The sequence below is a fragment of the Sporothrix brasiliensis genome, assembly GCF_000820605.1.
Source record: "Sporothrix brasiliensis 5110 chromosome Unknown Cont22, whole genome shotgun sequence".
NCBI classification, from domain to species: domain Eukaryota; kingdom Fungi; phylum Ascomycota; class Sordariomycetes; order Ophiostomatales; family Ophiostomataceae; genus Sporothrix; species Sporothrix brasiliensis.
In genome coordinates this window covers 1,752,126-1,765,979 of record NW_024467141.1, presented here as the reverse complement: position 1 = coordinate 1,765,979, position 13,854 = coordinate 1,752,126, and the positions used below count along the sequence as shown (strand labels likewise).

Sequence of the window (13,854 nt, the reverse complement as noted above, 5' to 3'; positions counted from 1 at the left end):
ATCCCTTTGCACCTTTCCTCCGCTTACATGGCGTTAATTGGGTGACCTCCATCCCCGCCCCACCGCCATTCCCTTTCTCTCTCCAAAGGCTGGGCAGGTAGGTGGGGCCCACACGTCGCCTCATGCGTAAGTTCTCGCCGTCCTCAGTTTCACGGTCCCAGGTTTGCTGCGGGCCTCTGCCTCTTCACTCGCCTTGCTGTACTCGTTCACTGTCCATGGGTGCTCTTTTGCAAGCCTGCCCACCTATTGCGTAGACACCACCCCCGATTCGTATTATCTGACTGCCTGGGGGGCGGGCTTTAGGGCGACTCCTCTCTTTTGCCCCACTTTCAGTGCCTTCGCTGACCAATGACCATGACGCCTTCCTGTACCTTCTCTAAAACGGCCCCTGCTGGGGGACAACCACGCTCTTGCCTCCCTCCTTCCCACACTTGCCTGGAGCCTTCGTTCCGCCGTCGGCGCCTTCCCTTATGGCGGGAGTTGGCCCTGCTATTCAGGCCAACACACTGTCTTCACCGACAAAACCAGAGCGGTCGCACCTTCCCTCCTCCTTCGCTTTCTTTCCTCTTTCTTTCCCCTCATTAATATCGACGGTATCCCGTCTCATCGTCGCTCCATCAATCTTCTATTTTGACGTTCGCAAACTCTGTTGTCCATCTCCCATTTGCATTCTTTTTTGTTCTTATCGACGTTTGTCTGCAGTCCTGTCCACGCAACGAGCTTATCGCATCCACTCCAGTGCTCGAACTACCTGCCTCGCACATGTAAGTCCTGACTCTCTTCAGATGTGGTCAACACATCTCCTCGCGATATTGTTCTGCCTCGAATGCCTGCTCTCATTATTTCCCTGATGGGACAGCATGTTTGTCACTGGGCCTTTCATCGTTCCAACTGTCCTAAGAGCTCTGGACACGTCGATGGCCGAGTACTTGTTTGGCACACTTGAAGTATACGGCTTCGGAACTGTCCATCATTTCCTGATGCATCATCTTTTCGCATTGTTATTTTGACTTTTCTGCTCTATACGTTTCCTGTTTTTGCTGGTAGTTTTATCAGTGCCTCAGGCTCATTTTGTCTTTTGCACACGGGCTTTCCTACCACAGCGTCGTGTACTGTCTCTGAGTTGGCCATAAATACTAATTCAGATGATGCTAGAATACGACTTGTGCCGTTGTCACCTCCGTCACCTAATGCACTGCGTTTTTGCATTTTCGGCAAATATATACTATTTACGAAATACAGCCACCGATAATGCCGCCATCTATGCCAATCCAGCCCGACACGCCCATCGCTGTTAAAATCGCGGTGGAAGACGACGTCAAGGCACACAAGAAGACCAAGATCCCCTATAGAGTTCTTGCAGACGGCCTGCCGGCCTTGGAACAGAAGGTAGGATTTCCCTCTCTCGATATGTGCTACAGCTTCTGATTGCTGACGCTGTGCTGGCTTTGTGCTGCCCTCATCTCTAGCTTCGCGAGTTCCTTGCTGTTCCCGAACGTACGCCATGCCATTTTGAACGATTCTCAGACTCGGCCGGCAAGAACATCCCTCTCGTGAGCACAAACCCGGCTGCATACCGGCAGCTACTGCGGGCTGCTAAGGCCAAGCAGAAGCTTAAGCTGCGTGCTGTCTTCCACGAGACCGAGAGCGCAACGCCCGAGCAGACTACAGCTGAGGACGCGCCCAAATCGACGGGTCCTCGCCCTGTCACAATCGAGGACATCCCGGAAGCAGTTCCAAATGCATCATCCACACCTGCTGCCACTATCGCTGGCCCGGCCCCAACTCCGGCCGCCCCGTCAGCAGAAGCCTCCACTACATTGGGCTCTGTGCCGGCTACCGCCGCGGCATCCGCTGTGGCCTCCGCCGCGGTCTCCGCTATCCCAATTGCGAGCTCCTCAAAGGCCTCGCTCAAGAGCGCCTTCGCAGCTCTGACAGAGTTCAAGGAGAAGCCCCACGAGCTCACTCCCGATGTTGTTCAGCGGTGCATCGACGCGTACCCCGACATTCCTGGCCACTTCCCCGAAGGCCAGACTGAGACCGAGTGGGAGAAGGAACTGGACGAGCGTTACCAGGCGACCATGCGGAGCATGGCCCAGAACCACCAGAGCCGCCAGGATCTAGCCGACCGCAACTTGGCTATCGTGGAAGCATCCATTGCACAGATGAACCTCAACTCGAACACCAGCGGCAAGCAGCCTGGTCCGATCCCGCCTCAGTCTGGTTATTACCACGATCCGTTCTCGACGTTCACCTTCCCAGCCAGGACTCCCGTCAACCCTCTCGCAGGACCGTCGACACCTGCTACCTCGAATGAGGCCCAGAAGCCCAAGCCCATCCCGGTCGCCAAGTACACGCGTGACTATCCGTGTACCTGGGCCCACAGCAACTCGAGCGCGACCATTGCCTCTCCTACGCCCAACCTTGCCACAAAGGCCACGCCCCCTGTTGCTACCTACGCCACAGTGACGGCCCCGCGTGCCGCCTTCACTGTGTGCTGCAACTCTTGCGAGCGCAAGATTCCGGACGCCCACTACCACTGCTCGACCTGCGAGGGTGGCGATTTTGACCTTTGCGAGACCTGCATCGAGCTTGGTATCACATGCTACAACCCGGAGCACTGGATGATCCGTCGCAACATTCAGAACAACCTGATTGTGAACAGCACGACTGAGCGCATCTCGCCTAAGGCGAAGCCTGCCTCGTCTGCCACCACGTCGGAGAAGGTTGCGGACAAGGCTCCTGTGACGTCTACAGAGAAGGTACCTGCGGTGGCCAGTGCTGCTAAGGATGTCAAGCCCACTACCGCGACTACGGATGATGCCGCTCGCACGAAGGCGTTCCGCAAGTACCAGATCCGCACCTGCAACAACTGCATTCGTGAACTGCCCGAGTTCGAGTTCCTGCATTGTACTGAGTGCTTCGATTTTGATCTGTGCAAGGCCTGCTTCGTGAAGAACGACCACGGCCACCATCCCAAGCACGCCTTCCAGCCCGCTGTCAAGGGCACTGAGTTCGGCTGGAACGTGACTCGCCGCCTATCTGCCGGCCGTGGCTACCGCCACAACGCTGTGTGCGATGGCTGTGAGGCGTTCATCACTGGTGTGCGCCACAAGTGCAGCGACTGCCCCGACTGGGACTACTGCTCCGACTGTGTCTTGAACGCTGGTTTCATTCACCCCGACCATCGCTTCATCCCCATTTATGAACCTCTTGCTGAGGCTGTCATGACAAAGGAAGATGATCAGGTTATCCACAACGGCATCTTCTGCGACGGTCCCCACTGTGCTTCCAACGGCCTTTTCCACACCCCAATCCGTGGTAACCGCTACAAGTGTGCCGTGTGTGACAACAAGGACTTCTGCGCCACCTGCGAGGCCAGCCCCAACAACACTCACAACAAGACGCACCCTCTTATCAAGTTCCGAACGCCAGTCCGCCACGTTTTGGTGACGACCACCGGCGAGCACGACAACGGTCGTCGTATGCCCACCATGGGCGACCGCCGCCCCAAGATGTTCACCTCCCTTGCCAACAGACCTGTCAGCACCCCTGCTGCGGAGACGAGCAGCCTGAGCGCCAACAAGGTGCAGACGGTTTTGGACATGGAGCCGAGTGCGGCCCCTGCCAACACCCCCGCCACCTCTGCTGAGCCTGTGGCCAAAGAGGAGGTTAAGAAGGAGGAGGTGACGAAGGAGAAGACTGTCCAGGAGGAGCCTGAGGCTAAGTTGATCGGCAACCTCGGCGCCACCTTCAAGAACGAGACTGTTTCGGACGGCACTTGGTTCGCCCCAAACCAGACCTTTGAGCAGACGTGGACCCTGCGCAACACGGGTTCCGTTGCCTGGCCGGCAGGTTGCTGCGTCACCTTCGTTGGGGGTGACTACATGGGCCACGTTGACCCGAACAGCCCGGCCGGCATCCAGGAGCTCGTGTCGTCGTCCGAGTCGACCATATGCTACAAGTCCCTGGCTCCTGGCGAGGAGGCTCCCTTCACGATTCTGCTGCGCTCTCCCTCGCGCCTCGGCCGGACCATCTCGTACTGGCGCCTGACCACCAAGGGCGGCATCAAGTTCGGTGACCGCCTGTGGTGTGACATTAACGTGCGCGCCAAGGAGGATGTTGAGACCAAGGCTCATTCCGCCGAGAAGACCGTCGAGAAGGTTGAGAAGGCTGAGCCGAAGGCCGATGAGAAATCGGAGGCCACCAGCGAGAGCCAGATGATCTTCCCCAAGCTTGAGACGGAGTCGCCGGCGGACAGCATCCATGAAGCTGTGGAATCGGCTCCCGCTAAGGAGACTACTGCCCTCGACTTTGAGGACGAGGAGGACTGGACTGTTGACAACTCGGACGACGGCTTCCTGACGGACGAGGAGTACGACATTCTTGATGCCTCTGACGAGGAGTCTCTGGTGGGCGACGACACGAAGGCCCGCAAGTAGTCGTTTCTTGATGACACAAGGTTCATGGTAGTCGAACAAGCTATGCCTGGCGCAATCAATTGCTGCTTTTGATCTGTTTTATCTGGGATTGGGTTTTATGAGAATATTGTTTGCTCAAGTTCGCTTTCTGAATTTTTTAATTATTCTGGTCTGTTTAGTTTTCGTCGTGCTTGTCTCTTTGGTTTCCTTCTGTTTATTGATTTTCCCTTTTGGCACCTGTTCCGTGAAGTTCTGCTGTATCGGATCGTTGCCGGAGCCCTGGATGGGCTGACTCTGTTGTACAACGTCCTGATGTTACATTTGTCACTGGATGTATTTTATCTCAATTTTTGCGTCTGTGTTTGTCTTTGTACGTTTAACAGATTGAAACAATGGACTTTTGCTTTTGATACCATACTCTTAAATGTTTCTCGTGACATGCAATGAAAGTTTATTGAAAATATCTTTGCCCCGTTACCATGAATTGAGAATGTCAAAACCGTGTGACTAACCCATATATTATGTCTTACTTTTGACTCTGGTACACATGAATCATTTGGACGAGACAGATTTGCAGTAGGATCGATCACATGAAAGTAACGCGTCCTGCAACGAGACAGCATACAAAGCAGTCTAGCCCCAACAACTTTGACCATATAAATTATAGATGTGTCATATGTAAAACAAGGAATATATCGCTCTAGCCATACAATGCGTAACAAACCAAAAATAAAGTAAGCAAATAAAAGACCTGCCAATGAAATACGGCGTACAGAGGAAAGGGGCCCAGAAGTCTACTCTAGCATCGTCTTTTTGCCGAGGGATGCCGTAATGGCACCGGTCCGGTAGGCGACAGTGGCGTCCTGGTGCTTGTATTGTTGGTTGTCGGGACGGGGCCGTCTTTCTCTCGGCTCGCGGGCCTTGTTGCCGCCACGGCCCTCGCCATCGTCACCTTGTGGCCGGCCGCCCTTGCGGAAGCGCTTCTTGTAGCGCATGGCGTCATCCTCGGCGAACTGGATCTTGAGCGGACGGCCCTTGAGCTGGTTGACCCACCACTTGCGCTGTCGTGTGCGTGGTGCGGGCTTGGTCGCTTCTTTTGTGTCGGCCACATCGTCCTCGTCTTCCATGTCTCCGGCAGCGACAGCTGCTTCGGCTGCAAAGTCCTCTTCGGTGTCGACCGTCTCGGTAATCCTGGCAAAGCCCGTGACAGCCGCCGCGGCCGCCTTGGACGCGGCCTCGGGCGTAATGTTCTGGCCGTCGTCTGTCTTGCCGCCAAACTGCACCCAGCCGTAGCCACGGCACTTCTCCGTGTTGTCTGGGAATGTGGCGACCTTGGCCCACGCGACGGGTCCGCAGGGCGTAAAGTGGCGGCGGAGATCCTCCTCGGTGGTATCGAATCCCAGGTTGCCGACAAAGATCTTGCTGCTGGTCATGCCGGCCGCGGGCGCTGCCGATGCGTCGGCACCGTTCTTGCCATCGTCGTCACCAGCAGCACCGGTGGTTGCGCCAGCACCGGCACCTTCACGCTCCTTGGCCGGACGGCCCTCAAACGACTTGCTGTCCTTGATCAGCACACGGCGGCCATCCAGCTCCGTCTCGGACAATGCCGTCGCGGCCACCTGGGCCTCATACGTCAGGAAATCGACGTAGGCGAAGCCCTTGTTGGGCGGCGCGACGTTGCCGTTGCTGTCGGCATTGACGTTGTGAGGGCGCTGCTGGTGTGGCTGGCGCTTGCCCAGAGGCAAGTTCACGCGGGTGATGTCGGCCTCCGAAATGGCGCCGCCGGAGCAGTCAATGAACCATTGGAACAGCTGAGGACGGGTGACGGTAAAGGGCAGGTTGCCGATCCAGATGCCGAACTGAGAGCGCTCGGCCTTTTTGTTGTCGTCCTTGTCACCGGACTTTCCGCCTTTGGCCGGGATGTCATCGTCGCCCTCATCGTCGGATCTGGGCTTGGCAGGGAGGACCTTGCCTTTTTTTAGAGCACGCTTCGCTCGCTTGGAGGGTGGCTCGGGGAGCGAGAGGTCGACCTCTATTTCGGGGACGTCGTCGTTGGCGGCTTTCCGCTTTTTCTGGGCCGACGGCAAGAAGGGAGAGGAGGGGCCTTCGGTTGGTGCAGCAGCAGCTGCCTTTGTCTCGATATCTGTCGCCATACTTGGAGCTGGGAAGGACAAGGATGGCGGGTGTTCTATCGAATATCTGGTGTAGTTTGACGTTGGCGAAGAGAGACAAAAGTTCTGCCGTATCGTCCGGACTCCGCCTTTTTTTTTCGACTTGGACTTTTTTCCTTATCGAAAAATGATCGGTGGGGCGATAACGATAAGCTTTTGGGCCATATGCACGCTGTAATTAAATTACGACGGCCCTTCAGAGACGTGTCGAATACGTTTTATTTCGCCCTTGAATTTCCTTTTGCTTGAAAATTCCATTTTCTGATATGTGTATAAAATCCTCACCTCTTTTTTTTTTTTTTTAATTTAAATGCAGTGGAATTGCCTGTACACGTGCCTCGTTCCATTTCTGCCAATTCGCACCTGCCTGTACGGAGCATTATGTGCCTTCTCTTCCAGGCGGGGAGTTCCGTAAACAACAGCCGCCTTGGGCCCACTTTTCGAAACGTCTCTGTCTGTGGAGTTCGTCGTATCTTACAGAAGTACGAATTACCTATGCCTACTATAGCAAGAGCAGTTGGAGGTTGTCAGGTGATTAGGCTTTAGCTGAGGATGATTACACGGCGCTTACCGCCATACATCAACAAGATCTCGCTGTGCTTTAAAACCCCGGCCGCTAGGCTCCTGTTCAGACAATCAAACCTCAAATGTCGTCTGTTGGCCGGCTTTAGGGCTGTGCAACTCTGTAAGCCTCTAAGGTGACGAGGTTGGGCAAAGGGCGAGCGACTGAGTTGTGTCAGTGTCTTTGCTGTAAGCGCTCCTTTTGATCGACGGCCACATCTTTTCCTCTTGCCCTCTTGGACTGTTCTCCATTTTTGACACACGCACCTGCTGTTTCCTGTGCTGACTGGGAGAGAAAGGGTGCGATTTTCCAATACTTTCCCTCTTCGGACATCTTTACGGAGGAATAATATGCCAAAACTCGGCATGGGGGTTCTTTTCCCCCGACAGCGAGCGCCCCCATGCTGTCTGGCCGGCTGGGGTCCAGAAGTGGTTGGCCAAGCCCAGGTAAAGCAAACCCCCTGAGACACCTATTGGCCGCCATCCACACACCACTTTGACGAGCTAATCCTGGGGAGTCTGACCAGCCAATGTCGAAGAGTCGCGTACATGCACGAAGGCACATCCGAGCACACGAACAAGCAGACACCGCAAGCACCTTGACCTTGACCCGGCCGGGTCTGTTCCAAGGCGCCCGGGGTGTGCCCTTGGACGTGCCCTTGGACGTGCCCTTGGACGGGCTTGTTTGATTTGCTGCCTGCAGGTGACGGGCGGTGGTGTCTTTTCTTCGCCGGTGTCGCGAAAGATGGTTTCCGTATGTAGGGAGACAGTAATTAAATTCATTCAAACAACCCCGTATTCATGTTGGAGCAAGTCAGTTGGTTGCGTGCTGCTATTCGTATCTTATCTTACCATGAAATATGGGTGACTTGGCTCAGGCTAGGTTTCCGCTGTGGAGACCGCCCGTCACTTCACTGAACTTGCGCTTTGGAGATTAGGTGATGCCAGTCCGCCATTGCCACTAATCCAGCAGTGAATGCCCTGTAACTTTGGGGCAGCCCACATCAGCTGGCCGCATGGCTGGAAGCAACAGCAGCCACGCCGGGGGTCTTTGTCTTATTACGGCACAGTGCCAGCTGCCCAGAGCATGCAAGACAGGCTAGGCGTGGACCTCAGCCAGTAGCCGTCCAAGGATGCCTCCAAAGACACGCTATCCTGCGTCCCGTGCCCCAGCACACAACCCACCCACACATCTGCCACGCAATAATTCCCTGCCCAGCCCAACCTAACTAATCCTGGCTTTGCCTGAGCGACTCGCCTCTTTTCCTCTTTCCTCTTTTTTTCCCGTCTCCTCTTTTCCCTCTTCCTTCCCTCGTCTTAGGCCCTCTTTTCCCCCTTCCTCATATTCTAATCTCTCCTCTCTTCTTGCTTTTCGTTTCTTTCCACCTCATCTCTCTCCCTTGTCGATATACTTTGCGTACGCTCTCGCCGTCCCTCTCGTATCGACGTATTCGCCGCTAGTTGGACGTCGCCGCCCTTCCGTGTCCACGCCGTATTCGCTCATCCCGCGGCTCCGATTCTGAACGACCCCGAATCATCACCACATCCGACAACCGCTACCGCCTGCCTGACCGACGTCTTGCCCGGCACAGATATACCACAGTCCTTTCATCGACGGCATCTGCATCCCAGAAAGGACGGCATCCTCGGGATCGCCATCCATCGCCGCGTGCTCTTGTGATCCGGGCCCTTGTTCCTCGTTTCAATCCGATTGCTCCTTTTGTCAGAAAATGAACGTCTTGCTGCCAGCGCAACCGGCTCTCTTCCCCCACCAGCACGAGTCTCCAAGACAATCTCCCTCCCGGTCTAGTACGTCTGCCTTCTTTTGCCTCTTCCTCTTGTCTCCTCACCAGTCGTGACTGTCATGCTCACAGCCCAGTGTCTCCTTTCCCAACCATGGCCGCCGCCAAGAAGCGGAAAGCCGACGATGACGGCAGTGATGAAATGTCCGTTTCGCCCATGAGCTCGCCCGCCATCGCCAACCGCCAGCTTTCCCGTCCTGTCAAGAAAGCCCGCGCTGCCGAAATGGCTGGCCGTCCCCTGCCGCTGCCTCGCCTGCTCGAGGCCCTCGATGCCTCGCAGCTGCGCACCATCCTCCAGACCATTTGCGACCACCACCCGGATATCTCGCAGCAGGTCGCCGACAACGCGCCGCGCCCCACACCCGCATCCACGCTGCGGCTCCTCGGCGAGTACCAGGACCGTCTCCGCTCTGCCATGCCGTACGGCCACTCCAGCGCCGACTACAACTACTATCGCGTCAAGCAGCCGCTCATCGCCATCGTCGAAGCCATCTCCGAATACACCCGCCAGTTCCTGCCACCCGTCGAGTCCCAAACGTCCGCCTCGCTTGAGTTTTTGGACGGCGCGACCAAGATCGTCCACCAGCTGCCCGACTGGGACAGCCCAACGTACCGCCAGCACAAGGAGAGTGCCTACGACGAGATTGCCCGCGCCTGGGCCGTCGTCATCCAGGAGGCGTCCAAGCGCGGCGGCGGCGGTTTTACGTCGTTGCTTCTGTCGGAGCACTGGGACCAGATCCTGTCCAAACACAACCAGCAGTCGGGCGGGCGTCTCAAAGTCGCCATGAGTGCGCTCTCGACGCACGTCGGCTGGATGGGTGCAACAGGCGGCACCAACGACCCCAACTCCATCCGCAACCAGCTGATGAACGGCACCTTCGGCTCGCCCGTCCGTGTCGGCCCCTGGTAGGAGCAAGACTTGCCACTCCATGTTGTCATGCTGGGCCATGCCCAAAGACTCCCACACGACCGACTTTTAACGACCCTTACGACGTTTCATTTTTCGTTTGCATTTTCCCCGGGCCTCATTTCAACCTTCCCGTCCTCTCGTTCATTCCCACGAACCCTCTATCTGGTATATTGCATTTGTCATTTGACTTTTTTTTGTCTTTTTTTTCAATGTGTTGTTTTCGCCTTCATGTTCTAGTTGCTTCGACCCTCATCACACCGGTGTTAATAACGGCCAGCGTTCAATAGAATTCAGGGGACCCAAGGAACCATCCATATTTAGGCGGCGTTTTTCATCTTTTGTTATTCACCTTATTCTCTTTTTGTACGTGCACTTCCGTCGTCGTTTTGTCTTCATGCACTGGTCGCGCAGACTCCGTTACCTTGATCCATGACCCCATTCTGCCTACCGGCATCGCCATGCTCTTGACTCTTGTCATTTTTTATGGAAATGATTCTTGGTGACGTTGCTACTGCCAGTTCCCTTCTGTGCTTTCTGTGTTTTCTGTGTTTTCTATTCATTCCATGTGCTTCGTGTTTCCATGTCGGGAAATATACAGTAGGGAGGATCGAGTCTTTCGGGTAGGGTGCTCTCATGTCGTCCTTTCATGTCCGTCATTTCTCCCCCCAAGTTTTTGTATGGCGTTTTTGTCGTATTTATATCATGATGATTTTGTAGCAGGGCAATCGACTCTCATTCTCAGCCCACGTGCTTGTACTCTTGGTTTCAAATCATAGGACCACGGTTTTTATAGTTCGAGATATGGGAACGTTTTGTTTGTCCACGGTAGCAGCTCCTTTCTCCATGATGAGATACGCGATACGTTGCCTCACCTTGATATGTTCCACACAGCCCGTCTTTTTTTTCTGGTTCGGCTACCCCCCCTGATCTACGGCTTTGCCATGCTCCAGCAAACCTTAGGTGTTCTGTGCTCGGGGATTCTCGGTTGTGGCGATCACCGGAGTACATTTTCACCCTTTGAATTCTTCGATTCTTCTTTCAGTTTTTCTTTTCCATTTCCGCCGCCACCCACCCATCCTCGACCGCACCCCGCCAAGCTTTTGATTTGTGTCGTGTGCAAAAATAGCAGCGACGCATCACCTACTTTCCCCGTCTTTTTCATGACGTCGTTTCGAAAGATGTGCCTTTATTGTTTGAAACCCACATCATGTCTTTTTAAGCTCGTTCCGTCAAGCCACGCGTTCACAGTCCATGGTTGTGCCTTCGCTACCGAGACAAGACAAGGGAAACAGTGAGAAGATAGTGACAGAAACATACTTGTGCACCATCATGTTCTATTTAAAATTTCCGACGGAGGACAAGAGCTATCGAAAGATACGTAATGCTTTGCCTTATGTGCATCCCTCTAAGTAGGCTCAAAGTAGGCTACGGGGGCTTCTATGTTGGTTCTGTGGGTGTGGGCAATTTTATGTCGTATTAGTGGCCGCACACGCTACGGCCGATGTTTCACAGGGCCCTGTCCAGCCTATCAGACCTGAAAGGTCTCAAGTTGTCAACCCAGGTCGTCGGGTTTGGCGGTAGCATAGGCAACGCCCCAATTCCAGTGCTGTGGTCCACTGTACTTAGTCTGCACGTGACCACGAGTCACTTTGGCAACACCGTACTCAAGTCGCGTCTTCAGCACGTCGCGCCTACTTTAGCAAAGCACAGCAGGCGCCAACAGACGCAAAGTCCACATCCAAGCCATTCCCACCAGCCCCGTCCACATCACGCATCCCGAAAGACGGCCGTCCGACCATTTGCTGGACACTGTCACTGGCCTGTGTGAATCCGATATCTTGCTTTTACGCACCCAGTCCTGCTAACAGAGTGTGGCGCCTATCTCATACCATCAAGACGCGTCTCCCCTGAACAGATTTGTTGATACAGTGCCAGTCGATTTGCGACTTTTGTTTGTCAGCCCCGACTCATCCTCGGGATTGTTGTCGAAGATGCCAAAGTACGTCAATCCAGCTTTCTGTCACTTACGACCCTGATCTGCCTCGTACTGACATCTACGCAGCCCGGGAGACCAGCACCAGCACATCTCCAACCCCTTCCAAAACATACAACCCCAGCAGGGCTTCGGCGACATGCATCAACAAAACTTGCAACAGCAGCCCGCACAGCGGCTGTCCGAGTACACCGCCCAGGAGATTGCTACCCTCCAAAGCCGTCTCGAGAAACAGCTCGGCCCCGAGTATCTGTCCGCACGCTCCGGTCCCTCTGGCCAGAAGGTCCACTACATCGCGGCTGAGAAAGTCATTACGCTCGCCAATGAGGTTTTTGGCTTCAACGGTTGGTCGTCGTCGATTCAGAACATCCAGGTCGATTTCGTTGACGAACACCCACAAACATTAAAGATCTCTGTCGGGCTGTCTGTCATTGTCCGGGTGACGCTTCGCGACGGCACGTATCACGAAGACATTGGCTACGGCCACATTGAGAACTGCAAAGGCAAAGCCGCCGCTTTCGAAAAGGCCAAGAAGGAGGGCACCACGGACGCTCTCAAGCGTGCCCTGCGTAGTTTCGGTAACGTCCTGGGCAACTGCATCTACGACAAGAAGTATGTGGAGCGTGTGTCCAAGATGAAGGCCGTGCCCGTGAACAAACGCACGTTTGCCGAGCAGGGCCTGCACCGGCATGCCGACTACGTCGTCAAGTCGGAAGACGATACGACCACGGCCGTCACGACGGCTGTGCCGACAGCGGCAGCGCGGCTTCCGCAAGCGGTCGCGGCAAGCGTCAAAGCCGAAACGTCTGTTCTGGCGGACACGTCCGAATTTGCGGCAGACATGTTTGACGATGACTTGCTCGGCGACTTTGATGAGGCCGACTTTTGTGTAACCGACGAAGGCCACCCCGATGAGTTTGTCGTCCGCGAATCCTCTGTGCCCGCACTTCCCCCGCCTCAGCAGAGCGTGGGCTCGAGGAACACGAGTCCACTGCGACAGGTCGTCCCACAGCAGAACGGCAACTACAACAACCAGCAGAGACCAGTCAGGCCGGGCGTGCCTCCAGGGGCACCGCAAACGCCGACACCAATGAACGCCAGGCCCATCGGGAACGGCAATGGCAACGGGTTTGGGCAAAGACCTTACCAGCCTGGTGCGAACCACCAGCAGACCAACGGGCCGCAGCAGCAAGGCCAAAGGCCACAGGGCTTCGGCAGCAACGGCGGCAATAATAACGTGAGCAGCAATAACAACAACAACAACAACAACAACAACAACAACAACAACGTCAAACCAACGCCACTTCCAACTGTGAATAGTAGCGGCGGCAATGGTAACAATGTTGCTGCCGGCGGTGCAGGCGAGGTCGAACCCACCCCCTGGTTGTCGGCCCGTGCTGTCGCCAAGGTCGGCGGTGGGGATCCCCTCCCCGCGGTGGCCCCGAAGATTCAGGGTGAACACCTATTCGACCCCAAGGCCGAAAGTCCCTCGATCCGCAAAACGCCTGGGTTCGACCACAATTCGTCCAAGCCGATCCCACGCCTCAACCGCCCAAGTGGCAGCATCGCGCTGCCGCCATCAGCCAACGCGGCATCAAATGTCACGTCAGCCTCTACCAGTTCTCCTGCCGCCGCGTCCAACATGCCATCCGGTGCGCCTGCCACTGGTGGCATGACCACCCGGAGCGGTGTACATCACCCGGGAATGGAGCCAATCCGGCGCATCGGAGCACCGCCTAGCACAGCGAGCCCCCTCGCGAACCGGAACCAATTCCGGCCTCCACCCATGAAACGTGGCCCGCCAACAGACTCTACCACCGGCGCGTCCCGACCGCCTCTTGCGGATGTGCCAAGCAATGTGCCGGTGAACGGCGGGACTATTGTAGCTGCGGGTTCTGCTGGTGCAGCAAGCGTGGACGCCAAGCGACAGAAGCTTGCATAGAGGAGATGAGTGTATTTCTTTTGATTGTTTCAAGTTAATTCCGTGGTATTTTCG

The 13,854-nt window shown here is 55.5% G+C and overlaps 4 protein-coding genes across 4 annotated transcripts; 3 read left to right on the top strand and 1 right to left on the bottom strand.

Moving 5' to 3' along the window:
• Window positions 1-1,251: 1,251 nt before the first annotated feature.
• Window positions 1,252-4,442, top strand: SPBR_08113 (uncharacterized protein; the record flags this gene model as incomplete). The annotated part of the gene is made up of 2 exons (XM_040766351.1): window positions 1,252-1,389; window positions 1,470-4,442. 2 exons carry the CDS (start codon window positions 1,252-1,254, stop codon window positions 4,440-4,442), a joined length of 3,111 nt encoding a protein of 1,036 aa, XP_040614776.1.
• Window positions 4,443-5,215: 773 nt separating this feature from the next.
• SPBR_08467 (RNA-binding protein) lies at window positions 5,216-6,574 on the bottom strand (the record flags this gene model as incomplete). The annotated part of the gene is made up of 1 exon (XM_040766705.1): window positions 5,216-6,574. The coding sequence occupies one exon, from the start codon at window positions 6,572-6,574 to the stop codon at window positions 5,216-5,218; it is 1,359 nt and encodes a 452-aa protein (XP_040614775.1).
• Window positions 6,575-9,049: 2,475 nt separating this feature from the next.
• Window positions 9,050-9,865, top strand: SPBR_08645 (protein Cut8; the record flags this gene model as incomplete). Its single annotated transcript, XM_040766883.1, has 1 exon — window positions 9,050-9,865. The coding sequence occupies one exon, from the start codon at window positions 9,050-9,052 to the stop codon at window positions 9,863-9,865; it is 816 nt and encodes a 271-aa protein (XP_040614774.1).
• Window positions 9,866-11,856: 1,991 nt separating this feature from the next.
• Window positions 11,857-13,800, top strand: SPBR_08277 (rad52 DNA repair protein radc; the record flags this gene model as incomplete). The annotated part of the gene is made up of 2 exons (XM_040766515.1): window positions 11,857-11,864; window positions 11,928-13,800. The coding sequence occupies 2 exons, from the start codon at window positions 11,857-11,859 to the stop codon at window positions 13,798-13,800; spliced, it is 1,881 nt and encodes a 626-aa protein (XP_040614773.1).
• Between the last annotated feature and the right edge of the window lie 54 nt (window positions 13,801-13,854).